At 34.2% G+C, this 13982-nt stretch overlaps 1 protein-coding gene across 1 annotated transcript; it reads right to left on the bottom strand.

Moving 5' to 3' along the window:
• Positions 1-11065: 11065 nt before the first annotated feature.
• Positions 11066-13691, bottom strand: LOC107891824 (plastid-lipid-associated protein, chloroplastic). Its single transcript, XM_016816746.2, has 3 exons — positions 13162-13691; positions 11780-11975; positions 11066-11607 (listed from the first exon to the last, which is right to left on the bottom strand). The coding sequence occupies exons 1-3, from the start codon at positions 13656-13658 to the stop codon at positions 11290-11292; spliced, it is 1011 nt and encodes a 336-aa protein (XP_016672235.1). The 5' UTR covers positions 13659-13691; the 3' UTR covers positions 11066-11289.
• Positions 13692-13982: the final 291 nt, after the last annotated feature.

The following is a 13982-nucleotide window of genomic DNA, read 5'->3' as shown; positions in this document are numbered from 1 at the left end:
CTCAAGTAATATGCATAATCATCTAATTAAAAGGATTCCTATCGTATTCTTATATTTTAAACCATATTCACTCCACCATGGATTTGAACAAAAACATCATTTCATTATAATTCATGAGTTCATACATATTTAAACACAAATTAAAGATTAGAGAGAGAAAGTTTTATCTAAAATAAAGAAAATTTTTTTCTAAACTTTGAATTTATGCAAAACTCAACTCAATACAAGCTCCCACTTGTAAGGTTCAGCTTGTAGAGAGGTTCAAATATGAAAAACAAACTAAAAAGGGCTTAGAAATTACAAGAATAGAAAGAAATTACAAAAATTTAAAATGCAATTACAAAGAAAGATTAAATCCTAAAAGACATTACAAGTAAAATTGAGAGAAAACCAAAAACTAAGCTTAAACTCGTTTAGCATTGTTGGAAAAATAAGTTAACAATTAGTATTTATAGGCTTGGTTTTGGAGTGGCAAATTTCCTCTTTTTCGCTTCATTAACATGTCTCCAACAAGGCAACATTACGACATTTGTTCCTCAATGTCACAACGTTGCACTAAATTTCTAAATGTTGCCTTTGAAATAACCATTTCAGGATGATGGTTACCACTATCAAAAGTCATGGCATTGCCCAGCCTACGTCGTATGTTGTCCTCAATGTTGGTTGCCTTGCTCCCTTATTTGCTCCAATGTTGCAACGTTGAGTCCACTATGTCTCAACGTCGCCCTCGATATTTGATGATTTTATTGCCAAAAACATGGTAGTTCGTGACGATGCAATGTCGCAACGTAGGATTCGAAGTTGCCAAAGCCACATCCATTTTGTACTCCTTCATGCAAAGCAAAATCAAATTTTTAGTCAATTCACTAAACATAAAAATTAATTAATATTTATACCAATTCCTACGATTTAACCTAATTACCAAAAACAATAAAATGACCTTAAAACTCATCATTTTACTTCAAAATAATGCAAAACTAAATATAAAAAGCTCAAAATAATATCACAAATTAGCACTCATCAACTCCTCACTCTTGAACTTTTACTTGTCTTTAAAAAAAAAAAGACTAAACAACAAATGTGCAAAAAGACTACGGTTAGTAAACAAATTCTATCATTTAGGACAATCCAATCTAATATAAAGTACATTGACAACAAGCTTATTGGTGATATGGAATTGGTATACTAATGCTAAAGTTCAATATGTTAATAAGAGTGATACATGTATAAATAGGGTTAAATTTTTTAAATTAAATTCATTGAAATTGTTTCTCAAGTTTGAAAGATCAATTAATTTGTAAAATATTTTTAAATAGGATTTAAATATAATTTTTTTTTACAAATTAAAAAGTTATCTCTTAACTTCGCAATACATTTAAAAGCGTATTACTTCGAGTTTATTATGACTTTAAATGCATCATCTCCTAAGATTTTGTGGCTAACACAACGAGGCTTATACTCGTGTTTCTTTCCAATATTTCCTTAAAAATGATGGGCTCAAGTCAGTGTTTTCTTGGTATTGTTCGACTTTCAATCATATGTTGGTACCATTTTCTTAATACGTAACTCTTTTATTTTCAATGTACAAGAAACTTTATCTTTCTTTTTTCTTTGACGGTAAGAATTTACATATCAATATAAATTATCTTATTATCTTTTCTGAAAGAAGAATCTGCCCAAAAATAATTAGTAACTTTTAGCGAATATAAAGCTTTCTGTTGTGAGGAGAATGTGCAAGTCCACCATTTTCACTGATTATCACTAATCACATAAAAAATCAGTATTATATGTAAGTTGTGAGTTTAATTCTTATATTTTAATTAGATCAATTTTTTTTATATATAGTATTAGTGGTAGGAGATAAGAGTAACATGGTTTGAACTCGTGCTGAACGGGTGTCTAATAATAACTTTAACCACCACTCCATTCAAATTAAGACATTAGATCAATTTTAGTACTTATATTTTTTGAATTTTAAAATTTCAGTCATGATACAAATTTCATCAATTAAATTAGGTTACACTTTGCTATAGCATTGTACTACATGTAAATTTTAGTTTTAATTCATGTTCTCCAATTTATTTATTTTTAATCTCTACGCTTTTTAAAATTTTAAAATTTCTAATTTCACATCAAATAATAATCATTAATCTCATTAATTAAAATAACATAATTTTCTGCCGATTAAGTCTTAACTTAATTGGTATGGACATTGTTATCAATACTAGTAGACATGAATTCAAGTGCAAATAGGAAATAAGAATAGTATTATACATGTAATTATATATATGTCACATAAGATTTTAAAAATAGTGCAATTTAACTTAATGAATTTAACGACGGTACATTTAGACTAAATCTTTAAAATTTTAAAAAATATAATAAAAAATGAAAAAAAAAACAATTAGAGTATAGAAATTATACGCATAACTTGACCTAATAACATAGAAAAACAATATACATTTGTTATTACATTATAATTGGACTTACTTTGAAACTGTTAAAAATCAAAGAAAAAAAATGAAAACATTATTAACATACTCAAATTAAGACTAAAGTATCATACACGCTTAGCAAGACACTTGCAAACTGTTAAACCATATTGAATAAACTGACTGATCTTGAATGAATACAAGCTTATACATCATGTGTACTTATATACAGATCAAGAGAGGTTTAACTGCTGGATAAACCTCTAATCTAACAGACTAACCACGTGATGGTTATGCCTCTGATATTCTCCCCATTTCTCAGCTTTCTAAAACTTTTATTGATCACATGATTTCTTCTTGAGAAACAACTTTAAGCCTGTGTCTAAATCGAGTGAAGAGAGATGTGGTCAATGGTTGTGTCAGAATGTCTACTACCTGTTCTGCTGCTGGAACATAGTTAACCTCCAGCTTTCCACTTGCCACTTTATCTCGTACAAAATGCATTTGTAGTTCCACATGCTTAGATCGTGCATGAAACACCGGATTGCTTGACATAGCTACCGCCCTAGATTTATCGCACTATATTATTGGTGTCCCTGCGGTTTCAACTTGAAGTTCTTCCAATAAAGACTGAATCCAGCTCAAATCAGAAACAGCATTAGCAATACTTCTATACTCTGGTTCAGTAGTAGATAGGGCCAGTACAGGCTGTGTTTTAGAACTCCAGCCAATCGGATTTCCTCCAAAATAAACAACTTGTCCTGATGTTGATTTTCTGTCATCAACACTACTTCCCCAATCGGCATTGGCATAAGCAACTAGTTTCAATTGCTGTGAAGATTGAAATATGACTCCATGATCTACAGTGCCTTAAAGGTACCTCAAAATTCTCTTCACAGTAGACCACTGCATATCCCTTGGTTGATTCATAAGTTGACTTGCCTTGTTCACACAGTAAGTAATATCTGGTCTAGTAGTACTCGAATATTTTAGTTGACTGGTTGCAATCCATTGCCTACACCTATGACATCTTCGTTAAAGCTTGTCTCCTGTAGTTGATTCCTTTTCGAATCCAGGTAGTTTATACATGAACAATTCTTCCATTAGATCTCCATTTAAAAATACCTTATTGATGTCCACTTGTTTGAGTTTCCATTTGTTTCTTAAGGCAAGCGTCAACACAACCCTTACAGTACAATCTTTAATAACAGGGTTCTAGTTTCCTTGTAATCATGTCCTGCACTTTGAGAGTAGCCCTAGGCTACTAATCTAGCTTTATATCTGGCTATGCTTCCATCTGGCTTCCTATTTATCTTGAAGAGCCATTTGCAGCCTACTAGTATTCTTCATTCAGGTAATTGTTGAAGAGTCCATGTACCTTGTTTTCAAATCTTGCATTTCATCCTCTATAGCTTCTTTCCAATGTGAGTGAAGTAAAGCTTGATGGGATAAGCTTTAGGTCTGAGTACACCTGCTTTAGATCGAGTAACCATGGAGTTAGTATTAAGTGTCTGAGTTAAACTATGATTTTCTAACCTTGTAAGTAGATTTGATGCCTCAACATCACCGTTTTCTTCATTTGCACAAGATTCTAAAGACACAAGAGTCACTTGTGTGTTTCCATCATGTGTTGCCAACTAAGCAAGTGGTGTAGGCATCTAGAAATCTTCATCATGTGTTGATGACCCAGTAGATAATTGAGTAAAGTTATTGGGTATCGGAGAAGACTATTGCAAGATGATCATTCATACAACAATCTCTTCAAGAATGGTGAACTCACAGCACAAGGCGAACACATATGGAGGACTAAACATGGCAAACCCTTCATGTTTGGTGAACCCTTTGAGATTAGTAAGCTACCTCAAATGAATAGTAAATTGTGAAGTCATTACTTTGGCGAAGTAAAATGTGAACTGGGGTCTAGGAAAAGATGCAAGCTATCTGAAGCTAAACCATAAAGGTACGAAGCAATTGGATTTAAAGATTTTGCGTGCAAGTTATGTTTTCCATGTTTTAGAAGATTTAGTATTTATTAGCATTAAATATTTGATGTTTATTAGTATAAAATCTTTGTTGTTTCTTTCCATATTTATGAGCTTTTTCTTATTATAAATACCCTTATTACATTGTTCAAATAAGAGTGTGAAATATACAAAAATTTAGCAGAAAATTTTGTTGCTAAAATTCTTGTTTCTTCTCTGCAATTCTTTCTTAGTGTCGAAATTCCAACAATTGGTATTAGAACTACCTTCTTAAGGGTCGTTGTTGTTCTTTCTATGTTATACATAGCTTCCGCAAGCTTTTCATGACCTTCACTATTTGTTTTTAATGGTGAAAACTATCATATATGGGTTGTTAAGATGAAGACTTACCTGTAAGCTTATGACTTGTGGGAGATTGTGAATATTGATATCAAGCTTGCACCATTAAGGGATAACGCTACAATCACACAAATCAAGCACTACAGTGACGAGCGAGCTAAAAGATATAAGGCGATGTCTTGTATACAAAATGACATCTTGGATGTCATATTCACACGCATTATGGCCTGCAAAACCCAATAATAAGTGTGGAATAAGCTAAAAGAAGAGTTTCAAGGTTCTGAAAATGGAGGCTGGAATAGTGAAACAGTACGCAGACAGGATTATGATAGTAGTTAACAACATCAAGTTACTTGGGGAAGAGTTCTCAGACAGCAGGGTTGTTGAAAAGGTCATAACAACATTTCCTGAGAGGTATGGATCTAATATTTCCTCACTTGAAGACTCAAGGGACCTCTCAACGATCTCTCTTTTAGAATTGATAAATGCACTGTATGCTCAAGAGCAAAGAAGAGCATCAAGGCGAGTGGAACATGCAAAAGAATTAACGGAAATCGAGTCCCGATTGAACCTTAAAAATTCTTAAGATGCAAATGACATGTCATTAAGGATTTCATGTTTCGGGTGTTGGCCTTAAATGTCCTACCGGTGGCTGAAGTCTTGCATTTATTACAGATTCTCCATAGCTCATGTGAGAAGTATCGTGTATCTTACATTTTGACCCACAACTCGTGTGAGTAGGCCCATTTCACAACTCGTGTGAGCATATATATATATGAACACTATATGTGAGCTCTCCCGAGTATCCAATGTAATTCTAGATGGTTCAACAGGTAAGAAAAGTAAAGGAAATGGTAAGTATGCAAATGCTATGAAACATGACATTATGGTAACATTGGTGATGTAAAATGTTATGTTTATACATGGTAGATCACATATCTTATGGTTGATTTCATATATATATGAACAACTATACTAACTTGTGAGTTTTGATGATGTTGTATAGGCTCATATGAAGCTTATGGCATTGGTTTTGGTTTATGCTTAATCTATGAATTGTATTATAGAAATGGTAAGTTATGTTTAAGGTTTATACGAGCTTACTAAGCACTTGTTGCTTACATAATTTCTTTTCTTTGTTTTATAGATCATCGGAAGCTCGATCTGGTTGGAAGCTCGTCGGAGACCTATCACACTATCCAACAGCCAATTCAGTAGTTTTTAAGTATTTTGGCTAAGGTTTATAATGGCATGTATAGGGTGTTTTGTAATGGTATTTTGATAAATCTGTTAAGGTTGTTTTGGCATGTACAAGTTTTAAAAGTTATGTTCGTTTGGTACCATTTGATGCCATGTCAATTTATGTTATTTTGGTTACCTTATTGTGCATGTTTATAAGGCTCTTTATGGTATGTTTTGAATGGTTTGAAAATGGTTACAAGTGGTATGTTTTGGTAACTAGTTGGAATAGGTTAGCATGTATGAAATGGTACAATATTGACATGTTTTTATAGTAGTTGTTTTGGTATTTTGTGTTGCCTTTGAATGGCATATGGGTTAGGTGAATTAGGTTGTTTGAATTGGCACAATTGTGTGTATTTGAATGATGTTTTAGTCCCTTTAAAGTGTGCACAAATGGATTGGGTAGTTATGCATGAAATGGTGGGTTGATTTTAGGTAAATTTTGGGTTCACGCGGCTTGGGGCACAGGCATGTGACACAGCCGTGTGAGGCACACGGCCTAGCGACACGACCATGTGTCATCTAAGGATTTCTTAGGGTTCAAGTCAGTGAGTTACACAACCTAACGTACGGCCTGGCACACAAGCTTGTGGGGCAACTCAAAGAGTTACATGGCCTAGCACACGAGCATGTGATATGGCCGTGTGACCCTACTCAGTGAGTTACACGAGTGAGGACACGGGCTGGGACATGACTGTGTGTCCCTTGTTTGAATGTTACATGGCCTGGGGTGATCCCACACGACCGTGTAACCCCTGTTTCCAATTTTTGCAACTTTTTCCTAAACTTTCCCATTGTTTAAAATTAGTCCCGAATTGTTTCTAAGCTATTTTTAGAGCCTCGAGGGCTCGATTTAGGGATGAAATGTATGAGAATGAATAGTTTATGATGTATTTAAATTATTGAATTTTATGATGCTTAAATGTTTTTGATTGTACGGTAATGCTCCGTAACCCTAATCCAGCGAAGGAAACAGGTTAGGGGTGTTCCATTTTCCATTATTCCAACCTTCAAACAACGATATTTTATTGTCAAACACTAAGCTTGGATACCATATTAAGCGAGCTTGAAGCTTGATAAACAAGAAATATTAAAATGTAAAAGATGTATCAAAACAAAAAAATAAGAAACTATATTGAATAAATTGACTGATCTTTAATAAATACAAGCTTATACATCATATGTACTTATATAAAAATCGAGAGAGGATTAACTGCTGGATAAATCTATAAGTCGAGACTTGCTCTGGTCACATGCATTCTTAGGTTCAATTACTAAGATAACAAGTCTAAGTCAGCCTTTGATGTGGCCTTAAGCTTAGTTGTTTAAGTCGACCTTTGATCCTTGTTTGGAGAGGCTATGCACCCCAAGCACACAAAGAAGATCTTTAGAAAAGCTTTGCACTCCTACACAAGAACACAAAGAAGAGCTTTAGAGAATATAAGAAAAGAGAGGATAATTCTAGAATATAACTTGTGTATAAATAAGAGAGGAAACATTCACTTATATAAGAAAGCCTTTCTGATCCTGTTGGGGATCGACCCGATTAAGCAATGAACAAGTAAAAATAACGTAAGAAATTGAAAAATTGTACACACAAATTTAATGTGGAAAAACCCCTCCAAATAAGATAAAAAACTATGGGCAAAAATAATTATATTATAATGGAAAAAGTACAAAGAGTACAAAAGATGGAGATAAAAACTAAAATCCAAAAACCCAAAAATAAAGAACCATTAAAACGTAAACACAAAATTCTCTAGAAGTGTTATGAGTTCTAATCTTTAATGTGTGTATATTTTAAGGTTGTAAAATAGCCTATTTATAGGCTAAATTCATAGGTCAAATGATAATAAAATAATCTAGACTAATCAGAGTTTGATTGAAACAAATATACAAAGTTTAACTAGAAGATTATTTCTCAGATTTGATTGAAATAGGGGTCATACTCAACAAATCTCCACCTTGACTCATATTTCCACAATGCCATCTTTGCCAAAGCTCGCCATGGGCCTATCTTAAGCTATGTAGGGAATTAACTGAGTCGAATCTGTGCTTAGAAACTGAAAAAATTCTAACCTTCAACTTGTACACTGCCAAATTAAAACTAACCGGGTCTGATTTTCATGAACATAGTGCCTTAACTTTTCAAAACCTACATCTAAAAGAGAACCTCTCTTCAATAAAACGGTCATACATTTTTCCCTCCTATGACCAAGTTGCCTTCGCTCTAAACGAGTTGACTTCGACTGCATAACGAACGAGGGACGTCTGATTTCACCAGTCATTATAGAACTTTCCAGAATATAAAGATTGTCAGTCTTTTTACATTTTAACAAAACAAGACCTCCATGAGATACCTTAATGCCACTCGACTCCATGTTGATTCTGCATCATTTCGAGTCTAAAATATTAAAGGAGATGAGATCATTTCGTAAATCAGATACATACCTGACATCTGAGAGTGTCCTAATCGTCCTATCGTGCATCCTAATTTTAACAGTACCAATACCAATTACTTTACTGGATGAATCATTTCCCATGCGCACAACTCCACCTTCAACCGAATTGTATGTGGAGAACCATTCTCTATTGGGACACATGTGGAAAGAACAACCTAAATCTAGGATCCACTTGGACGTAAGCTTAAAGTTATTGCTCGTTGACACTAACAACAAATCATTACCGATTTCATCGGCCAAATTAGCACTAGCTACATCTTCCTCGTTACTCTCAGCAACTCTTTTATTTCGCAGTTTATAACAATCTGCTTTAATGTGACCTAACTTTTTACAATAGCGACACCTTTTGTCTCACTTCTTTGATGCTACCAAAATGGAAGCTTGCCTATCTGCCTTGCTATTCAAACCAAACTCATTGTCGAGTTTGTCTCTATTCAACAAATGACCCTTCACATCTTCGAACGAGAGTTTTTCTCTGCCATAAATCAGAGCCTCCCTGAAAGACTTTTATGAAAGGGGTAAATAGCACAATAATAGCATAGCTTGATCTTTATCGTCAAACTGAACCTCAGCGTTCTTTAAATCATTTAAAAGTGTAATGAATTGATTGATGTGATCTCTAAGAAGCTCACCTTCGTTCATGCTAAACAAAAATAGGCGTTGTTTCAACGCTAAATGATTAGCCAGAGACTTAGTCGCATAAAGAGTTTCTAACCTTTTCCACAAGGCGGATGAGGTCTTCTCTATCAATACCTCCTGCAATACCGTATTTGCGAGGCACAACTAAATTGTAGACAAGGCCTTTTCATCAAGCTCTTCTCATTCTGTTTGATTTAGATTCTTAGGCTTTTTCCCGATAACAACCTTTTTCAGGTTGGTTTGAATTAGATTTGCCATCATCCGAACTTGCCACAGATTGAAATTTGTAACACCATCGAACTTCTCAATTTCAAACCTTGTTGCTGTCATCTCTAAATGGGCTGATCTACGAAAATTGAACTAGCTCCGATACCACTTGTTGGGGATTGAACCGATTAAACAACGAACAAGTAAAAATAACGAAAGAAATTAAAAAATTAAACACACAAATTTAACGTGGAAAAACCCCTCCAAAGAGGATAAAAAACTATGAGTAAAGATAATTATACTATAATGACAAAAGAACAAAGAGTACAAAAGATGGAGATAAAAACTAAACCCCAAAAATTCGAAAACAAAGAACCCTCAAAACGTAAACACAAAATTCTCTAAAAGTGTTATGAGTTCTAATATTTAATGGGTGCATATTTTAAGGTTGTAAAAGAGCCTATTTATAGGCTAAATTCATAGGTCAAATAAAAAAATAATAATCTAGACTAATTAGAGTTTGATTAAAACAAATAAACAAAATTTAACTGAAAGATTATTTCTCAAATTTGTTTGAAATAGGAGTCATACTCAACAAATCCAATGGTTACTATTAATCTCAATGGACGGTTAGATCTATCCTTTAGAAATTTCTCAACTACCCTATTAAATGTTATATAAGTGTGGATAGTTCTAAAACTTTCAGAATCTCATACACATTTTCTACAAGGTCTGGTCCTTTCTTTGAATTTCTAAAGTTATCTGGGACATTCCAACAACTTTGTGATTCGATTTTCTTGCTCTCGCATTGTTCTAAACTTGATCTAGTGCTTCAGGTAGCTTTACTCACGGACAGATCGTGACACAAACACCAACTAGAATAAACTATGATGAATAATCTATACTTTGATGATAAAAGAAATTTAAAAGCAATAAGTGAATCGATGAGATCGTGAAATTGTTGGCAAAAGATTAGACTCCAATCCTTGAAAGCCAAAGTTTATATTGATTGATTCTGACTTTCTGAATTAATGCAATCTTATATCTGAAAAAGCTAAATCAAGAAAAGAAAAGTTGAATTCTATTGATGAAAAAATAGTCTAAGCTCATAAATATATGCAGCACCAAGTCCAAGTTAGACAGAGTAAGGAAATTTCCCTTCTTTTTTTTTTGTTAGATTCTGATATTAGACCTTGTATCTTGTGTAAGTTGTAGATTTTGTACCTACTCTTTAATTAGATCAATTTTAGTCCTTTAACTTATCGAATTGATTAATTTTAGTCCCTGTACTTTTTCATTTTTGAAGTTGTAATCTTGATCAAATGGTAATAGTTAAATATGTTTCGATAAATTCTACTATTACTCTTGTATTATGCATAAAGTTATAGGCCTTGATCCATGTTCTCCAACTAGATCATTGTTATCACTACATTTTTTAAATTTTAGAATTTCAATCTTAATGCAAACAACAATCTTTAAATCTATTAACTATTTTTTTTAATAACATGTGAAAATAATAAGTTGACATTGCATTATATATACGAATTAGGACATGGCATTATATATTTGCCTAATCGATTTTTGAAAACAGCATAACTTAATGAATTTAGTAGCTACCATTTGACGAGGACTAATATTTTAAATTTTGAAATGTATAAAGATGGAAAATGACCCAATTAAAGTACCAAGGACCAAATAGACAACTTAAGCATTGTACATGTACTAATAGCAGAATTTAACTTTTTTTTTTTTGGTCTCAAGAAAGAAAAAGAGAAATGTGTATTCCAAATCTGGTTCACTAATAATACATGTTTGATGCTTTAATGGAGTGAAAGCATAAAACATGGAGTGAAAGATAAGTGTGTGCGTGTTTATTCATTTAGAATTCATGTTTATAGATATTTACGTATCACATCAACCTAACAGAAAACCAGGAGCATAGATATAGTGATGCGAAGGTGAGGAAGAGGGAATGGAATCTAAATTTTAGTTCATGGTGGTCAAGAAAGAACTGCCCTCCTTGATGAGCACGAAAACGCTCCCGCCGTCTCTTGAAATCCGCAGGTCTTCATCAAGGTATGTGGTAAGTAACCATGATTCCGAATTGCTGTTTGATAATGAGAACTTCAACGGTGGTCGGCTCGAAATCGTCTTTGCAACAGTGGAAGCCGTGTCTTGTACAGAGTTGAGCAAGCCTTTGATAGGAGCTAGATCGATATTTTGTCCCATAAATTCCACATTTTCGGGTAAGACTATGGAGTCCGTCAGCTGGGGAGTTCCGATTATGCCTTCCTGAAACTTGATCTGCATTCAACAAAATGAAACAAGACAGTTTCAAGTTACATCCAGATCTTTAATTTTTTAATGCATTTGGTGACATTCGAAAAGGAAAAATGAGAATGAAAAATTGTTTAGTATGATAGGGTTCGATTACATTCCAAATGCTGGCAGTTGGAGACAGACATAAACAACATACCTGCACTCGCCTGGGACTTCGGACCTCGAACTTTGCGCTTGCACTAATAGAACTCGAGGCTAACGGCCCCGAGAATTGGACAGAGTTCTGCACAGTTAAACTTTCAGCATCTATGGTCTGTGATATTTCCTCCACTTTTACTAATCGCAATTGACCCCTTGACAACAGCGGAAACAGACCGGTGAAAGACGTGTACCTGTGCCACAAAACAGTGTATCAAATATCAACACGCATTAGAATCTCATGAAATAAATAAGATACTTAGTGATAAAGCTAGCATCATTAATCATTTGTAAGAGGAATATATACATATTTCCCAAGTGTACTTCATGGTTGCTCCCAAGCAGCACCCTGAGAAATGCCACAAGAAAAACCAAGCTAGTTTGGCGAAAGCAATTACTACCGAGTAGCAGCAGCGGTTCATTTAAGAAGCATCAGATATGCCCCGAGCTTTCTCTTTATTTAGTTTCACCGAGTTCAATGTTACTCACGATAACTATCTTTCGGCTACTTCTTTTTCGAGTATAAAGAACAGTGAAGGGTACATCCAGAAAAAATAACATCTGCATTAAGTTGGCCTACGTGATAAGAGTGTCTTACAATACTTGTGATTTATAAACAACTTGCAATACCGAGAAAACTAACAATTTTACGAACCAGATCATTATATATTCTTTTAGCAGGTTTGTTTACTTATTTAATCAAGGCCAAATTTATTGAATGCTAGAAAGAAACCGAACCTAATAGACCAAGAGATTATCAACTTACCATAGCCTATTTTCAGTTACTGCAAGGGCTTATAAGGTCACAGAGTGCTGCATAGAGTTCATAATATCAATAAAACAATCCATAGCAAACACTTTGCCTTCAACAACAACGATGATCAACCATGCTATAGGCCTGACCAAAATTGATTCAATTAAGAATAAAAAATTAAAATTTAAACTTAAATAGTTCAAGTTTTCAAATCAAATCAAATAAACAGCTCAAATTTTCATGGTGGGTGAGGCAAGTGGTATCTATTCTTAGCCACAAATGTCATATGAGAGCATGTGGTTAAACTCCACCAAGAGCAAAGGCTCATGTGTTCTTATCAGGTGAGACGGTACTACTCTATGAATCTTTCGAGGCTTTTCACGGAATTGAAAGATAAAATCCGGATAAAACCGAGCACGAGCAGACACCGGAAACAATACCAACCACCGTTGAGGGGTCTATTGACTCCCAACCAACGACCTTCAAAAACTTCAACAGCGAGTTTGACATCCCCTCAATACTCACAATAGCTTTAAGTAGGCGGTGTTTTAAGGCTCTAAACTACACATGTATGATTCTAAAAACCAAACTCAATAAAAAAAAGTTAAAATAGACAGATAACTTACGCGAGAATCCATTTGCCATTGAGCAAAGGCAAAGAATCAGTTGGTGCTGGAGTTGGATTCTTAGCCTCAAGCAGAGTTATAAGCTCTACAATCTCAGCTCTCGTCTCACTACTAGCTTTCCACCCACGATCAGTCCCATAAAACGAATCCACTAATGCTTTCTTCAAGCTCTCGATTTCACCCACTTCTTCTTTAGGCTTCTCCTCCTCTGCCTCGGCCTCGGCCACGATCACTCCACCGCTCTCTGTTTCTGGATCCTCCATCACCTCCTCCTCCTTGTCTGGGCTCCCCTCGTCATCGTCTGCAGCAAAAATTTGGAAACCGGGTCTTGACCGGATTGATTTTCTGGTCAAAAAGTGAGATACACTGCTTGAATTCTGGGTTCGTTTGATAGAGTTGAGAAGTAGAATTGAAGGCTTTGAAGTGGACTGAAGATGTTTTGGAGTTGTTAAGAAAGTCTTGCATGGAAAGTTATTGAGTTGAAAAATCGTAGCCATGGTTGTTCTGGTTTTGAAGTTGTAAAAGTCACAGCAAAAAAGCAGGGGAGATTTAATATTTGTATGAATGAAAATGTGTTATTTGCAATTTAATCCCCAACTTATAGGCTAAATTTTATGTATGCCCTTAAACTTCAAAATGTTTACATTAAATTATTAAATTCTCAAACTTCGGATCAAACCCTTTTATTAGGTGGACCGTTAGTTCTGATATTAAATGCAAGTTTAAATCCAACATGGTTAAAAATATTTACTATCACTAGATTATGACATATTACCTGGATGGACAACTTTATGTAAAAAATTATATTTACAAAAAAAATT

This window comes from Gossypium hirsutum, chromosome D09, assembly GCF_007990345.1.
Source record: "Gossypium hirsutum isolate 1008001.06 chromosome D09, Gossypium_hirsutum_v2.1, whole genome shotgun sequence".
Lineage (NCBI taxonomy): Eukaryota > Viridiplantae > Streptophyta > Magnoliopsida > Malvales > Malvaceae > Gossypium > Gossypium hirsutum.
The sequence above is the reverse complement of the archived record's forward strand: the minus strand, read 5'-3'. Positions and strand labels throughout refer to the sequence as shown.